The sequence below is a fragment of the Ictalurus punctatus genome, chromosome 15 (genome assembly GCF_001660625.3).
Source record: "Ictalurus punctatus breed USDA103 chromosome 15, Coco_2.0, whole genome shotgun sequence".
Taxonomy (NCBI): Eukaryota; Metazoa; Chordata; class Actinopteri; order Siluriformes; family Ictaluridae; genus Ictalurus; species Ictalurus punctatus.
The window spans coordinates 16,363,416-16,379,525 of NC_030430.2; the positions used below are offsets into that span (position 1 = coordinate 16,363,416).

Genomic DNA, 16,110 nt, shown 5'->3' on the forward strand with positions numbered 1-16,110 from the left:
GCAGACACAAACTTGGAGAAAGGATTGGTTTTTTTTTTTGCTGGTGTCTTCAATGACAATTGCATGCCCTTTTTTTTTCCTTTTTTTTAATGGTTATGCTTTGTCTGTTTAGCTTCTTGTAAACAACAAGATCATCAGCTTGGACCTGTCTGTGGCTGAGGTTTACAAGAAGGTCTGGTGCCCAACCAATGAGGTAAAGTCAAAGCATTTTACACGGTTTCATTTTTCATTCTTTGATTGCTTTTGTTTTGGAGGGAAAAAAAGGCTAACATTGTACCTGTTTCCAAGGGTGAACCAATGAGAATAATTTACCGCATGAGAGGCCTTCTGGGCGATGCCACAGAGGAGTTTATTGAGTCTTTGGATTCTACCACAGGTATGTGAACATTAGTAACTGCCTTAATTAAGACCTTCCATAAGCTTGATGTTACAAACTGATTAATTCCTCCAATTACAGATGAAGAAGAGGATGATGAGGAGGTGTATAAAATGGCTGGGGTTATGGCACAGTGTGGAGGATTAGAGTGTATGCTAAACAGACTGTCTGGAATCAAGGACTTCAAACAGGGCAGGCATCTACTCACAGTAAGTCAGAATGTATTTGTTTTTTGCCCTCTGTTTAACTTATTCTGCTTTCCAAATACTGTATGCTGCATATAATAAAATGTAATATTTGAAAGATATTGAAAACTTTTGATCTCACTGTTTTAGGTCCTGTTGAAGCTGTTTAGTTACTGTGTGAAAGTAAAAATCAACAGACAGCAGCTGGTTAAGCCAGAAATGAACACACTTAATGTTATGCTGGGCACGCTGAACCTGGTGGGTAATGCACATACTGCTTGCTTGAACACTTGAGACTAGTATAAATGTACGCAGGTTTTAAACTCACCATTTTGAATTTTGGGTTTGTACCTGTCAGGCGCTGGTAGCTGAGCAGGAGAGTAAGGACAGTGGAGGGGCATCTATAGCAGAGCAGGTCCTCAGCATTATGGAGATCATTCTGGACGAGGCCAATGCTGAGACTCTGTCTGAGGACAAAGTGAGCCATATTTTATCTGTCCCATACACACGAGATTTAAGTCAGTGGTCATTCCCAATCTCTTGCTGTGTAGAGTTGTTTCAAGTATGTAATCTAACTGCGCTCATATTTGTGCCATAGAGTAACCTGCTTTTGACTGGTGATAAGGATCAGCTGGTGATGCTGCTGGACCAGATCAACACTACTTTTGTACGTTCCAACCCCAGTGTTCTACAGGGTCTCCTCCGCATCATTCCCTACCTCTCCTTTGGAGAACTGGAGAAAATGCACATCTTGGTGGAACGCTTCAAGCCTTGCTGCAGTTTTGACAAGTACAGCAATCATTTGTGTTTATTAATATTTTACTTGTGATGTATTAAAGCACGTTCAATTTGTGGGGCTGAAAAAAATAGTTTGGACATACCATCAATACTTCTTCCCTGTTTGTTTGTTTTTTAGGTATGATGAGGAGCACAATGCAGACGATAAGGTCTTCCTAGACTGTTTCTGTAAAATTGCAGCAGGGATTAAAAACAACAGCAATGGCCATCAGCTGAAAGACCTAATCCTCCAGAAGGGCATCACCCAATGTGCTTTGGACTACATGAAGAAACATATCCCCAGTGCCAAAAAGTATGGCCATTTTTACCTCACTTCTCAGGGCTGTTTATTAACTTTCTGCACTGGTGCTAGAAGAGTTGCAAGTTTACCAGTTGAGACTTTGTAGAAGTGGGAGAAAATGTCCAAAATCATTTCGGTAAAAGGTGTTTGTGGCAGGATTCGTCATTTTAACTATACAATTAATAGCAGAAACAGGATGTGGAAGGTCAACGACCATGAGCACTTGACAACGCACTCGAGTTAGGGACTTGGACTTGAGTTAGCTTGAGTCACAGTGCCCCACTCACAACTGTGAATGATGTCTAACCCACCTGGATTAAAACGTTTAACTAGGATCATCAGCCCTTGCACATTAAAGTGTGTGTGTGTGGTGGGGGGGCTTGCATGTTCTCTCCGTTTCCTCCGGGTACTCCAGTTTCCTCCTCCAGTCCAAAGACGTGCATTGTAGGCTGATTAGCTTCTCTATATTGTCCATAGTGTGTGATTTTGCTCATAGTCCCCTGAGATAGATTATTCATGCTTTTTGTTTTACAATTGGAAAAAAAAAAACCCAAAATGGCCAGTTTCTAAAACTATATCCAAAATGTGAGTAAACTGAAAGCAGTTCTTCTGATCCTCATGATATCATGAAAACAAGTATTAAGTCACCAGTATAATCACAGCTACTCAAATGTTGGTTAGTGTTGTACATTTGCATAGACTTACACTCAGCCATGACACTATTGGAAGTTAAAACTTCCAAAACCTCAAAAAACTGTCACTCTAGAGATTATTAAAAACAATTAAAAATTGTTAACTTGGATCCTGATTAAAAACACAAAACAGATTCTCTGTTATGCAAATGTTTGAGTATGTTGCAGTAAGACTTGAGATTGAGATTACCAATAAACCCTTGTTCATTTAAACATTAGAAATCTGTATCATTGTTTGGTATGGGTATTAAAATGGAAGGGAAACTGTATCCAAAATACATGTTGTCGTTAGGCAGACTGTATTGTCGTCTTGGTTAAGATCAGCCCTGATATGACATGTTTAAGTGCAATAACATGCCTACATCCAACATTCCTAGATGAATACTTGATACTTGACTTGGACTTGTGACGTGACTGTGTAGTTTTAGCACAGTAGAATTTTGCACAAATATTTTTATGCTCTATAGCCCTGCTTCTACTGCCTGTAGTTCTTAATTTCTTTTATATAGCCCTTGCTAACCTACTGTATGTATTACAGTTTGGATGCAGATGTTTGGAAGAAGTTCCTTGCTCGACCAGCCCTTCCCTTTATCCTCAGACTGTTGCGTGGTCTGGCCACCCAGCATCCCCCTACACAGGTATAGTGATTATTTTTTTCTTCTTCTTTCCCTCTTACTCAAGTATAGTTCTGCTGTTGTTCTCTTATTTCACTTTTAGTAAGATGGTGTGGGATCTCACCATATGTTTTCTCTTGTGTTCTTTAGATGCTGATTGGAACAGACTCGATAAGTAATTTGCACAAGCTGGAGCAAGTGTCAAGTGATGAGGGAATAGGCACTCTGGCTGAGAACCTTCTGGAAGCTTTGAGGGAGCATGCCGAAGTGAACCTGAAAATTGACGCAGCCCGAAGGGAGACTCGAGCAGAGAAGAAACGGATGGCTATGGCGATGAGGCAGAAAGCTCTGGGCACATTAGGAATGACTGTGAGTCTCAAAGCATAGGCCCACCCATGCTTAGTATTGTTGCAGCTATAAAAAAAAAAAAAAAAAAAAAATATGGAAACAATTCTGGTTATCAGGAAAGGTTTCAAGTTAAAGCAGACCTTCTTTAATTTATAATTCCGAAATGAAATGCACTTTTTTGGACATGCACTCTGCATCCGTACGTGTACCCTCATCTCTGAGTTATGGATGTTTTGTTTTAGACCAACGAGAAGGGGCAGGTTGTGACGAAGACGTCCTTATTGAAGCAGATGGAGGAGCTTATAGAGGAGCCAGGTCTAACCTGCTGTATCTGCCGAGAAGGTTACAAGTTTCAGGTACCTATGCTGAACTCTCATTTGTGGTTATACACTACCGGTCAAAAGTTTAGAAACACTCATTTTTATTTATTTATTTTCCCCCCACATTTTAGAACATTTAATAAACTCATCAAAACTCTGGAGTAATACAAATGGAACTATGGGAATTATGTTGTGATAAAAAATACAAAATAAATCAAAGATATTTAATATTTTGGCATCTTCAAAGTAGACCCCCTTTTTACCTAGAATTTCAAGAAATGTATTCTTGGCATTTTCTTAACCAATTTCTTGAATCTCCCTGAGATACTTTTTAAACAATATTAAAGGAGTTCCCACCTTTGATGCATACTTATATTGGCTGCTTTTCAGAATATTTCACTCCAAGTCATCCATTTTTTTAATGAAAGAAATATGTATACAATTATTAAATTAATAAATGTATACAATTATATTTTTGTCTGCAACACTGATTTCAAATATTTAATCATACACCTTCAGATCAAAAGGATTTTAAGATCATGAGAAACATTTCTCCAAACTTTTGACCAGTAGTGTAATTGTATGTTTATGTATCACGAAACATCACTCTGTCTTGCCTGTGTAAAGTAACCAGTGTTTTTCTACACAGCCTACGAAGGTCCTGGGTATCTACACGTTTACGAAGCGTGTGGCTCTAGAGGAGTTTGAGAACAAACCCCGCAAGCAGCAGGGCTATAGCACTGTCTCGCACTTTAACATAGTCCACTATGACTGCCACCTTGCTGCTGTCCGGTACACACACAAACTTATTTGTCTCTCTTATCGTCTTATTTAAGACTTTGGCCTGACCCTTCTCTCTAATCTTTGCATCAGGCTTGCTCGAGGGCGTGAGGAGTGGGAAAGTGCCGCTCTACAGAATGCCAACACCAAGTGCAATGGGCTCTTGCCTGTGTGGGGGCCACACGTACCTGAATCAGCATTTGCCACTTGTCTGGCAAGGTACGTCACTTTCTTTTTTTTTTTTTTGGCATCTGAGTCTGTTGCTCTGATTTTTCTGAATTACATATTGAGTTGTTGTGTTTATTATTATATTGGCTTGCAGGCACAACACATATCTGCAGGAATGCACGGGGCAAAGAGAGCCCACGTACCAGCTCAATATCCACGACACCAAGCTGCTGTTCTTGCGCTTTGCAATGGAGCAGTCTTTCAGCGTGGACACAGGGGGAGGAGGCCGCGAGAGCAACATTCACCTCATTCCCTACATCATCCACACTGTTCTCTATGTCCTCAACACGTATGCATTTGGGATTGGGATGCACAGAACCATTTTAAGCTGACATCAAGCACCGTTTTTGCTGTAGTGTAGAAATTCCACTCTTTGTTTTTCAGTACGAGGGCCACATCACGAGAGGAGAAGAACTTGCAGAGCTTCTTAGAGCAGCCGTGTGATAAGTGGGTGGAGAGCTCCTATGAAGTGGACGGGCCACACTACTTCACTGTGCTGGCCATGCACATCCTTCCTCCTGAGCGCTGGAGAACCACACGAGTTGATTTCTTACGCCGGCTGCTCGTCACTGCACACGCACGAAAAGTCTCACCAGGGGGCGCCAACAAGTAAGAAAAGGATATATATGACCTGGCTTAAAATAAGGGACTTTATTTAAAATTTTTTAGCATGTCTTATGTTGCTGCTGTTTTGTCATACCACAGATTTGCATTTAATATAAGCAGTTATCCTTCCGTGTATTGAAATTGAAGATCTAATTAAATTTAACAGTATATTTAAACTTTTGAACCCACTATGTTTGGCATGGACAGTGTATTGACTTTGCCTAAATTACATCATCAGGCTTCTAGTTTCACAATGACTGATTGCATTAGCTCTTTGTTTTTTTTTGTTTTTTAAGAATTCTGCAAGAGTTGTAAGGTGAGCCATACATTGTTTGACATACTGATGTAATTGATGTAATTACCCACTTGTTTTTATTCACAGACTCTCTGACAAAACAGTGAAGGAATATGCAGTGTATCGCTCCCCACTTCTCTTCTGGGGCCTGGTGGACCTCATCTATGACATGTTCAGGGTATGAATACCTAAGTATTATTTGTACATCAGTCTGTATTATCCTATGGATGGAAAAGGCAACATGGAGTTTTTTTCCTTTCTTTCTTCAATACATTCATAGAAAATTTACTCTTAATGTATTCTAAATTAATATTTCTCTATGAATATAACAGAAAGTGCCCACCAGTAACACAGAGGGAGGCTGGTCCTTCTCACTAGCAGAGTATGTGCGGCACAATGACATGCCAATCTACGAGGCTTCAGAAAGGGTGCTGCGAGCTTTCCAGGATGAGCTCATGCCTGCTGATTCTTTCGCAGAATTCCTGGATGTTGTAGGTAAGGGGGAAGACATTATACACACATTCACTCCTGTAGGCTGGTTGATTGCTTCAGTTACAAGGTTGGTTTAAATGGGTTATTTGGTTGAGTATTTATAGGTTGCACAGTAATAATTTTGTACAATTTGGAAATTGATTATTACAATATTGCAGTTATTATTAAAACAATTAGTCAGGATCAAAAAGTTCATTGCACTTTTAAGATGTCAGAAGAGAGCACTTTTTTTCCAAGTTGTAAATTTTAAGAATAATAAATCTGAATAAAAGGCTGCTTCTTAGTGAAATTGTTCAACACCCAATTTATGTGACTAAGACAGTACGCAACCAAGCAGACACTTTAATGCATCAGATGTAATGAAAAATGTCACGATGTGTTCGCTAATAATGACTCGTTTTAATTGAGCTCTATAATGTCAGTTATGCTTAAGTGACACAGAAAGATAAAAATCGTGATTTTAAAATGTAATTTGTTGGACATCATGTCATGACACACAAGCTTAAATTACAATAATTCCTTTTTTCCTTGAATTTGTTTTTTAAATATTCTGTTATGAACATTTATTTTTCCTTGAAATAAACTCCTGAGTTCATGTTGGAAAATGTTTTTGATTCAAGGGCAAATTGGAGCATTCATTACGGACAGATAAGTCAAACAGTAAACTGATCATTGGTTTCAGTGACGAGATTACAGTAGCAAAACAGTCCTTGTATGACTTTGTCTTGGTTTTTCGTGATCTGGTACGTTTTTCTTGAGGTAGATTTTTGGATTCCGGATAAGATACTCTATATAGAAGAGAAGATTCCGAGAGCTGTCAATACAGTATCCTGCCCTTACAGATGTATCATAGTGAACTAAGTAGCAATATGTCCTTGTACTTTCTGATGAGCACATTTTGACGATGTTCTGGCTCTTTGCAGCGCTTCTCTCAGACATCCCAGACCCTGATGGTTTCCTGCAGGACCTGTTGAACTCTGTGCCCTGATGGTATCCAACCAGTCCCCTCCCTGGGTGTGTGTCCAGCCTGCTCAGCACAGGTGTTGCTTAAACATGGAGCCTGTCTTCTACCCAGACATAACTACTGCAACTCCACAGGGACACCTTGCAATTAAGCTCTGGGCTCCCATATCAGCTCACCCCCATTCATTCACCACCACCTCCTGATATTCACGCGGGTTTGTTCTTCTACAGCGTCTTCAACTATAACGCTCATAAATTGGAAAATTATATATGTAGTCTGACAAGTAATGCATTTATTACGAATGTTTCTGTAACATCTAATAACACTGAAACATCCTATGACCATGCTGTTTTGATCCAACTTGTTGCAGGTGCTTTGTTCAAGTAATTGTTTGGGAATTTAATGACAGTGTGAAACAACTTGTGGCTTTTATTTATCCCTTTTGATTTTTCTTTTTTTTTTTTTCCTTGAGTTAACTTCCAGAGTGGTGAAGAGCAGCAGCTTCACAGAAGTGTGAATTGATCTCCTAGTGTCATGCACTTTGTATCTGGACATTTTGCGGTGTTCAGTGATTTGATTGTAATTTGCGAGAAAGACAAGGCCTTCCTATTTGGTTGAACATGCTTGTGTGAGGTTTCTCTCCTTGTGTAAGTGTTGGAGAATGCGAGTTGTTTATGTATGCCTGTTGAATTTGAATGCTTTTGTAATGGGGTTTTACCTTTCACAATGAAACTTTCGAGATAAAAGAATAAAAAGGCCTGCATCTTTACATTGGAAGCATTTTCTTTTCTTTTTGCTTTGTTTTCCTGGTTGGGTTTTTGTTTCTGATTTCCAGTTTACAACACTAGATTTATTTTTCTTTGTGGGCTAATTGTTTGTGTGACTTATTTTTCATATCCCTACCCAAACGTAAACCAAAATGTGCTGCAGACAAGATTTTCCCAAAGCACGTTTGTTTTTAAGCAAGGTGCCACCGAAAGCAGTCTTGGTGACAAATAAATTCGTAATATATCTCTATGTATACACAGTATATATACACCTGTAAAGGGTGATCTTGTACTCTGAGCTGAATGCATGGTGTGGAGTTTAAAAAAAAAATAAAATAAAAGAATCCATTTAGTGTTTATTCACCTATTCCCGCTGCTACAATGTTCAACTGTTGCTGAATGTCCGCTTTTTGAATTATCTCAAATGAATAAAACTATAAGAATCCCACACATGACTCTCCTTGTCATCTGAGTAAATACTGGAATGGAAATTTATTGGAAAATTAAACAAGGCACCTAGGGGTGCAATGGTATAAACTGGTCTGGTCATACAAACTAATGATTTTTAACTGTCATAGTTAAACTATCTCTTAGTCATAGAATGATCAAGAAAAGAAATCAAATAGGCACTCACTCATTAATTTAAAGATAATTTATTGAGGATAAATTCATAGGTGTTGTGTTTTGCCACTCCTAACTGCCAGGAATGAAATAAATACAGCTCACAGCCATCTTTCCCATTCGTCTTTCCTTATACATCATGTACAACTTGGAGAGCTCTCTATGCCCAGAGCTACAAATAGCCTGTCCTCCAGGGTAGACTTTTATTTCCTATCATCTTGTCAGCTGTGGTGAGTGTAATTTTCATACCTTTTAGTGTGGCTGCAAGCTTTGACCTGAGTTTCCTTGTTAGCTTGCTAGCCTTTTTTAGCATCATTCTGCGTGCTGTCTTCCCTCTGTTGCCCTCTTGTTCTCCAAGCAACTTGCCTATCAATACTGCAGCAGATACTCTTACAAGAGTTGCATTTTATATCCAGAAGTGGCTTCCTGGGAATGGTTTGGCAAGGTGCAGGTGGGTCAACTTGTATTCAATCTAAGATTCTCCTTAATGTCCCTGATGAAAAATCCAGCTTAGATTAACCAGCTGTCTGCTGCCTAAACACAGGTTTAGCTGGCACAGGCACAACTGGAAAACATCTTTGCCAGTTGGTAAGTGCTGGTAGACTAAAGAAAAATGTCAAACATTTTTGGACCAATTTACTCAAGTAATAAGGGAGCTAGCACATTTACCTCACATCTCCAGGGTTGTGGATTAGAATCCTGCCTCTGCTCTGTGTGTGGCATTTGCATGTTCTCCCTGTGCTCTGGTGGTTTCCTCTGGGTATTCCAGTTTCCTTCACCAGTCCAAAGACATGTGTTGTAGGCTGATTGGCATCTGTAAATTGTAGTGTGTGAATGGGTGTGTGTGTGTGTGTAATTGTGCCTTGTGATGGTTGGCACCCTGTACAGGGTGTCCCCTGGCTCATGCCCCAAGACCCGTGGGAAAGGCTCCAGGCTACCCGCGACCCAGTGTATGATAAGTGTTACAGAAAATTGACGGATGGATGGATGGATGGATGGATGGATAAGGGAGCTGGAAAATAACTTGCCAGCTGCAAAGACAATTTAACAACTTCGATTTTTCCTGGTGGATTGTCGCTGGAGATTTCAGAGGACCACTGCCAGCAAATAAAAGCTGTATTATAGCATTAATAAGGGCAAAGGTACAAAATATGGTAAATATGTCTTCATAATTAAGCAGAATAATAAAATGTGTAAAAGAAATCATCACATGTGTGTGACTCCATGTGTGTTCCTGCTGAAAATATCGACAGAACCCTTCATAGAATTTGTAATGATTTGGATGAGGAATTGTATTAGTGGATACCATTAAAGACCAGTAATGGTAATGATTTTAATGCTCAACTGATGGTTTGTAATGCTATTTGTAGTGTAAACCATTAGAAATTTCTGTAATGGTTTCTATTGTTTTAATTGATTTAACGACATTTTACAGTGTAGAACCTGTCATAACACAAGCCGTCGTCTTTTATGAGAAACAAAACAAAAATATTGAAATGAACACAGAAATATGTAAGTAAAAGCTTTGAAGAATCATTTTAGAGTCAGAAAAAATAAGTTTTGCACATCCCTGCCTCCCTCTCAGGGTTAGCATGTAGCTACACTGTCACAGCATCTCTGGAGACTCAACGCGTTTTAGCACACCGTTCACTTCCTGCTCAGTGGCTCCAATGATTTATTTTTTTTTTTAAAAAATGTATTTGAGATGTATAAATCTTGTTATTTGCTCCCCCCATACTGTGTGTGCGAATAGGGCGTAGTGTGTGTATCTAGCCTCCTCCTCCTCCTGCCATTTCCCGTTCGGAGAAGCTTATTTAGCGGCTCGGAATGGGAGTCTCACTAGCGAGAGGTTTTCCAGGGGCACATAACTGGCGTGACTCCATAGCGGGCAGTCAGGGAAAGTGATGTAATAGCTTTGTTAACCGTTAAAATAATCTTCTGTGGAATATAGTTGCCCGGTGAAGCAGTAGGCGATGTCTTTTTATTTGTATGACATTAGATAAAGGGAAGGGAAGGGAAGGGAGTGTGCACCTTGCGCTTTATGAGATGACGCGAGTGGTTTTGTTTGAATGAAACACTACTCAAGGATGGATGATTTCCCTCATCTTTTTCCAGACCAAAGCCCTCCGTTTCACATGGAAACGCCGTTACCTCGTATTATCGGTGCCTCTGCGGCGACGGGAGCCGGCTCAGGGGTGAGCAGCGCCTTACGGAGTGACTTAGGCTCCAATATTCATGTTTTGAAAACGCTGAATCTCCGCTTCCGCTGTTTCCTCGCTAAAGTGCATGAGCTGGAGCGCAGGAACAAAGTGTTAGAGACTCAGCTGCAGCATGCTCAGGATGAGTCCCGGTACAGGAGCTTTTTAAGACGGGAGCAAGCTGCCCAAACGGACTGTGAGCTTCCGTTTGCAGGCCCGCTAGCCGAGGCGAGGCTCCCCGGGAGAATCTGGAGTTACTCCCAGAGCAGGAGGTATGGAGGTCGGCTGGAGCTCCATCATGGGCCGGAAGGTTCATGGACGCACCCGGTTGGAGTCGGAGTCCAGATCGACACCATCACCCCTGAGCTGAGGGCCATCTACAACGTGTTAGCCAAAGTGAAACGAGAGAGAGACGAATACAGAAGGAGGCAAGTTTATTTCAGGTTCTAACTGACCAAGATTTAAAACAATCATACACACACACTTCTCTCAAATAGAGCCAGGAGTGTGATCTTTTTGCATCACAAGAAGTTTACATCAGGTACAGCTAATATTTTGTTCCATAAATTCACAAAAATACTGTAATAAATAAATAAATATTTAAAAATAATAATAAATACTCTGCTGTCATGGATATCAAACACAACACAGGTTTATCCACAAAATAAAATTTGTTAAATATAGGTTTGCAACGATTATTGGCACCCTTTTAGTCAATACTTTGTGCTATCTCCCTTTGCCAAGATAACAGTGCTGAGTCTTCTATAATGCCTGATGAGGTTGGATAATACATGGCAAGGGATCTGAGACTATTCCTCCATACAGAATCTCTCCAGATCCTTCACATATCGAGGTCCACACTGGTGGATTCTCCTCTTCAGTTCACCACACAGGTTTTCTATGGGTTTCAGGGGACTGGGATGGCCATGGCAGGACCTTGATTTTTTGGTCAGTAAATAATTTTTGTGTTGATTTTGATGTATGTTTTGGATCATTGTCCTGCTGGAAGATCCAACCACGGCCCATTTTAAGCTTTCTGGCAAAGACAGTCAGGTTTTCATTTAATATCTGTGGATATTTGATAGAGTCCATGATGCCATGAATTCTAACAAAATGTCCAGGTCCTCTGGCAGAAAAACAGCCCCAAACATTAAAGAGCCACCACCATATTTAACTGTGAGCATGAGGTACTTTTCCATATGGCTGCCGCTCTGTGTGCACCAAAACCACCTCTGGTGTTTATTACCAAAAAGCTCTATTTTGGTTTCATCTGACCATAGAACCCGATCCCATTTGAAGTTCCAGTAGTGTCTGACAAACTGAAGACGCTTGAATTTTTTTTTTTGGATGAGAGTAGAGGCTTTTTTATTGAAACCCTTCCAAACAACTTGTGGTGATGTAGGTGATTTCGGATTGTAGTTTTGGAGACTTTATGACCCCAAGACACAACTAACTTCTGCAATTCTCCAGCTGTGATCCTTGGAGATTTTTTGGCCACTCGAACCGTCCTCTTCGCAGTGCATTGAAACAATATAGACACACATCCTCTTCCAGGTTGATTAAACAATTTCCAGTTGACTGGAACTTCTTAATTATTGCCCTGATGGTGGAAATGGGCATTTTCAATGCTTGTGCTATTTTCTTCTAGCAACTTCCCATTTTGTGAAGCTCAACAACCTTTTGCCGCACATCACAGCTATATTCCTTGGTCTTACCCATTTTTATGAATGACTAAGGGAATTTGGCCTATGTGTTACTTCATATTTATACCCCTCTGAAACAGGAAGTCATGGTTGAACAATTTCCTGTTCCTAGTCACCCAGGTGTACTAAAAAATGTAAAAGATCAATGGGAATATACTTGAAATATATTTTTCTCATACGAGTTCATAAGGGTGCCAATAATTGTTGCACACCTATATTTAACAACTTTTTTATATATATATAAACCTGCTTATTTTTAAATTATTTGATATCCATGAGAGCAGAGTATTTTTGTGAATTTATTGAAAAAAGATCAAAAGTTTAAACAGTAAAGACAATTTTTCCCAGCCTTCTATGCTCATATTTACCAAGAGTGCCAATATTAGTGGAGGGCACTGTATATACTGTGTGTGCGTGTTTGCGTGTGTGTGTGTGAGTGTATATACAAAAAACAATTCAACTGTGTTAAAAGTGAAATGTTGGTGCAATAAGACAACAATGCTTAACATTCATTCATCTTCAGTAACTGTTTGATCCTGTTCAGAGTCACTGTGAACTCTGAGTCTATCCCAGCAACACTGTGTGAACGTAATACACCCTGAATTGGATGTTAGTTCATAACAGGGCATCATATATATACACATTCACTATATATACACAATTTAGACTCCCCAAGCCACCTACCAGCATGTTTTTAGGAATGGAAAGAAACCAGAGAACCTGAAGGAGACCTGTAGATGCAATGAGAACATGCATGGAAACTCTAAACAGACAGTAACCAAAGCTCAGGATCAAACCAGGCACCCAGGAGCTATGAGAGAGAAATGCTTCCTGCTGTGCTAATGAGCCGCTCATAATTTAAAACTCATCAATAAAATCAACAAACAATAAAAGCCTATTTGTTAGCAGCGAAACTATTTCCGGTCCAGCATACCGTAGTTATGGACTTTATTTATTTATTTATTTATTTATTTACTTATTTAAAATATGTCTGATGTCTGTGAAGAAGACACAGATCCATTTAGTGTGTTAGATCTCACAGATGTTTCTTTCATTATAGTAACAAAAATTTTCAAATTAAGTATGTGGACAAAATCTACTACGTATCATTTGTAATATAAAGTGCATCTCTCACTCTTTAATAACTTGTATACCCACCATTTGCCTTTTAACCGAGTGTCTGGATCTTCTCAGCTGTAAAATATTTGCCCATCTGTTCTTCTTGACTGCTCTGTTCACATGTCACATACTGACTTCTTTTAGTCAGTTCTGGAGACCAAGCGAACGATGACACAGCTAACTATTTTCTGTTCTGTATTCCATTAATTTATGCAAATTAATAGTAAAATACAGATACATATTCCTTTTTAAATCCATGAATGTATCCTGAGGTATGCTAATGCTTTCACGTAGCTATATGTGTGTTTTATAGTTCTTAACTGTGGCTGGAGAACAAAGAAAATTCACTGGGTCTTCCCCTAGTGAATGAAAAGAGCCACTGCATTTGTTCATTCATTGGGGAATGTATTGTGAGAAAGGCTTACTGTATCTTTAAGGCATTTCCTGTCTAGCCTGGTGCTTTATATGACTAAATAACTTGGACAAAGGGCCAGACAGATCACATGCCATTTTTTATTTGTGTTTAAATCTGAGTTAATACTTTTTTATTTTATTTTAAAGGGTTTATACAATCCTTTTATTGTCAATGTTGAGTGTAGTATTTTGTCCCTTTTTTCAATCAAAAACAGATGACTTGTATAGTCAGGGTTATGTGAGTAGAAAAGCTGAAGTGATCATGTTATGTGACACTAACAGCTGTATAACACAGTAGTAATAGCCTGAGCATGTGAGATATTAATGGCAGAGCTATAAAGTCCACAGTGATCCATTTCCAGGAATAGAAGTTTTCCGGTTGTTCTTAAGACTTCCGTCCTTTGAGCCTTCAGCTAAATATTGATAATAAAATATGTAGGTAGATTCTTTCAAATCGAGGCTGCTGAACATTAACTCTTGAAGCTGGATAGCAACGTTAGCAGGTTATGTTAATTGAGATGTATTTGCCAGCTTTACTTCTAATTATCGCCCTAATATTAACAACTATTTTTTAATTTTTATTTTAGAAAAGGTCATTTTCTTACATGGTCTTAGCACCACTGTCTTTAAATCCCTTTGATTGGAAACACATTTATCTGCACTCACACTGTAGCACATATCGGCACTGTGCCACTGTACTCAATTCTCATCCTCTAGCAGCTAGCCTGCATTTGTATCCCACCATTAATCACAGAAGTGGGTCAGTCTATCGCACTTTGCGCTACTGGCCAGATTCCTGCGGAGGGAAATCACCATCAAGTTGCTGAAGTACTGCTGGTCAAGAATGCCAGCATTTCAATATATGTATAAAATGTGTGTGCTGAAATGATTTTTCCACCCTTTTTTTTTTTATCTCTGTGTATTTGTTATGGGTTCATGTTAAAAGAATTTTTAAATTAAAATTCTTAAAGAATTTGATCAGCCAGAAGTCTTTTTATTTTTAGTTTAAAAAAAAAGGTTTTATTTATATAATTATGCAACAATTATGCTGTTGAGCGTGATTCTGGTTAATCAGGAGGTGTTGATTAACAGCGTGATTGTGAGCGTGATATTGCTTTTATACTGCAATTTTATAAATAAAAAATTAATATCAAGTAACTGATATTTAGGACACAAATAATTTGTTTATTTTTGCTCCACGAATAGAAATAGATCTCGAAGAAGCCACACTCCCTGAAAGCCCATCGGCTAGCTAGCTTGCAGTGATGTGTACATTCCTGTTAAAGGTGCAAACATTGAAATAGGCTTCCCTTTTTCCTTTTCATCTTCATCTGACGAGCTTTCATGTTTTAAGTCAGAAGTTACGTTAATGTAAAGTGTATCGTTTGTCCTGTAAGGTGACAATCTCGCTAACTCTATTGCAGTAACAATTTCAGTTGGACTGTTGCTAGAGTCGGAATTTTACACTGCGAACACAGACCAGTGGAGTGATACAAACAGTGAAATGTCCCATTATGGTTATAGTAAATATAAGCACCCTTGGAAAGCCAGTCATCCAATCAGATTAGTGGACCTGAACTAACTGTTGTATAATTTTTTTTATAACAGTACAGTTCCAGCTGTGAAGTATATATTAATGTTCGTTCAAATCCATTATTGTTTCTATAGTAACAACTTGCACTCCTGGGCAAAAAAAAAGGGTCATGCCCGAAATGGCCAAATATTAAGCTTTTAATGGTCTTAATAATACATCATTGGTCAGAAGATTTTAGAAAATTAAAATGTCATTGTTGATATGGTGAAGGATATGGTTTGGTTCTGTTGCAGGAAAGTCTTCAGCACTGTAGAATATACTTTGTGGCTTTGTGGTTTCTATGTAACATGACAAGCTGCGTTTGTTTGTTTTTTTTATTTGTCTTAACTTCAAGAAAGACAGCGGGAGAATTCCTTACTTTATTTAAAAAAAATTTAGAACTTGCAAGGCCATTCTGACATGCTTATTGCACATGATTTTCATTCTTAGAAATCACATTAAAATTATGAGGAAAAAACATGGCTTTGGTCCAGTCGTGAAGGTGATCTCCAAGATTAAAGGTAGCCAAGGTACTTTGTTTGTTGTAATATAGATACAGTAGGTTTGTATTAGCATATTCTTTTTATTAGAATGTGTAAAGTTCAATGTATGTTTATAAAGAGCAGTCCATTCTTGAAATAGTTACGTCATTCCAAGCCCTGTCTGCTCTGGTTATATCTTTGTTCCTCTCCCATACCATCCCATCCTCCCACTCCTCTTGCTCCATGGAATGCTTT

The 16,110-nt window shown here is 39.0% G+C and overlaps 2 protein-coding genes across 14 annotated transcripts in view; both read left to right on the plus strand.

Moving 5' to 3' along the window:
- ubr4 (ubiquitin protein ligase E3 component n-recognin 4) overlaps positions 1-8,200 on the plus strand; it is a 58,665-nt gene extending 50,465 nt beyond the window's left edge. For all 10 annotated transcript variants that reach the window (XM_017487026.2, XM_017487028.2, XM_017487029.2 and 7 more), the window contains 17 exons: positions 113-193; positions 289-376; positions 458-585; positions 712-819; positions 920-1,039; positions 1,160-1,350; positions 1,478-1,651; positions 2,870-2,969; positions 3,096-3,314; positions 3,536-3,649; positions 4,263-4,405; positions 4,487-4,612; positions 4,716-4,910; positions 5,006-5,230; positions 5,610-5,700; positions 5,855-6,017; positions 6,938-8,200. In XM_017487026.2, coding sequence (XP_017342515.1) covers positions 113-193; positions 289-376; positions 458-585; positions 712-819; positions 920-1,039; positions 1,160-1,350; positions 1,478-1,651; positions 2,870-2,969; positions 3,096-3,314; positions 3,536-3,649; positions 4,263-4,405; positions 4,487-4,612; positions 4,716-4,910; positions 5,006-5,230; positions 5,610-5,700; positions 5,855-6,017; positions 6,938-7,002 — 2,331 coding nt within the window. In that variant the 3' untranslated portion in view covers positions 7,003-8,200. The remainder of the gene's footprint in view (positions 1-112; positions 194-288; positions 377-457; positions 586-711; positions 820-919; positions 1,040-1,159; positions 1,351-1,477; positions 1,652-2,869; positions 2,970-3,095; positions 3,315-3,535; positions 3,650-4,262; positions 4,406-4,486; positions 4,613-4,715; positions 4,911-5,005; positions 5,231-5,609; positions 5,701-5,854; positions 6,018-6,937) is intronic.
- A 1,963-nt stretch (positions 8,201-10,163) lies between these two features.
- The window catches only part of iffo2a (intermediate filament family orphan 2a), a 28,790-nt gene continuing 22,843 nt past the window's right edge, over positions 10,164-16,110 (plus strand). For 2 of the 4 annotated variants that reach the window (XM_047160295.2, XM_053686224.1), the window contains exon 1: positions 10,167-10,992. In XM_047160295.2, coding sequence (XP_047016251.1) covers positions 10,436-10,992 — 557 coding nt within the window. In that variant the 5' untranslated portion in view covers positions 10,167-10,435. Of the gene's footprint in view, positions 10,993-16,110 lie in introns of all 4 variants that reach the window. The other 2 variants (XM_047160296.2, XM_017488020.3) reach the window with 2 other exon arrangements.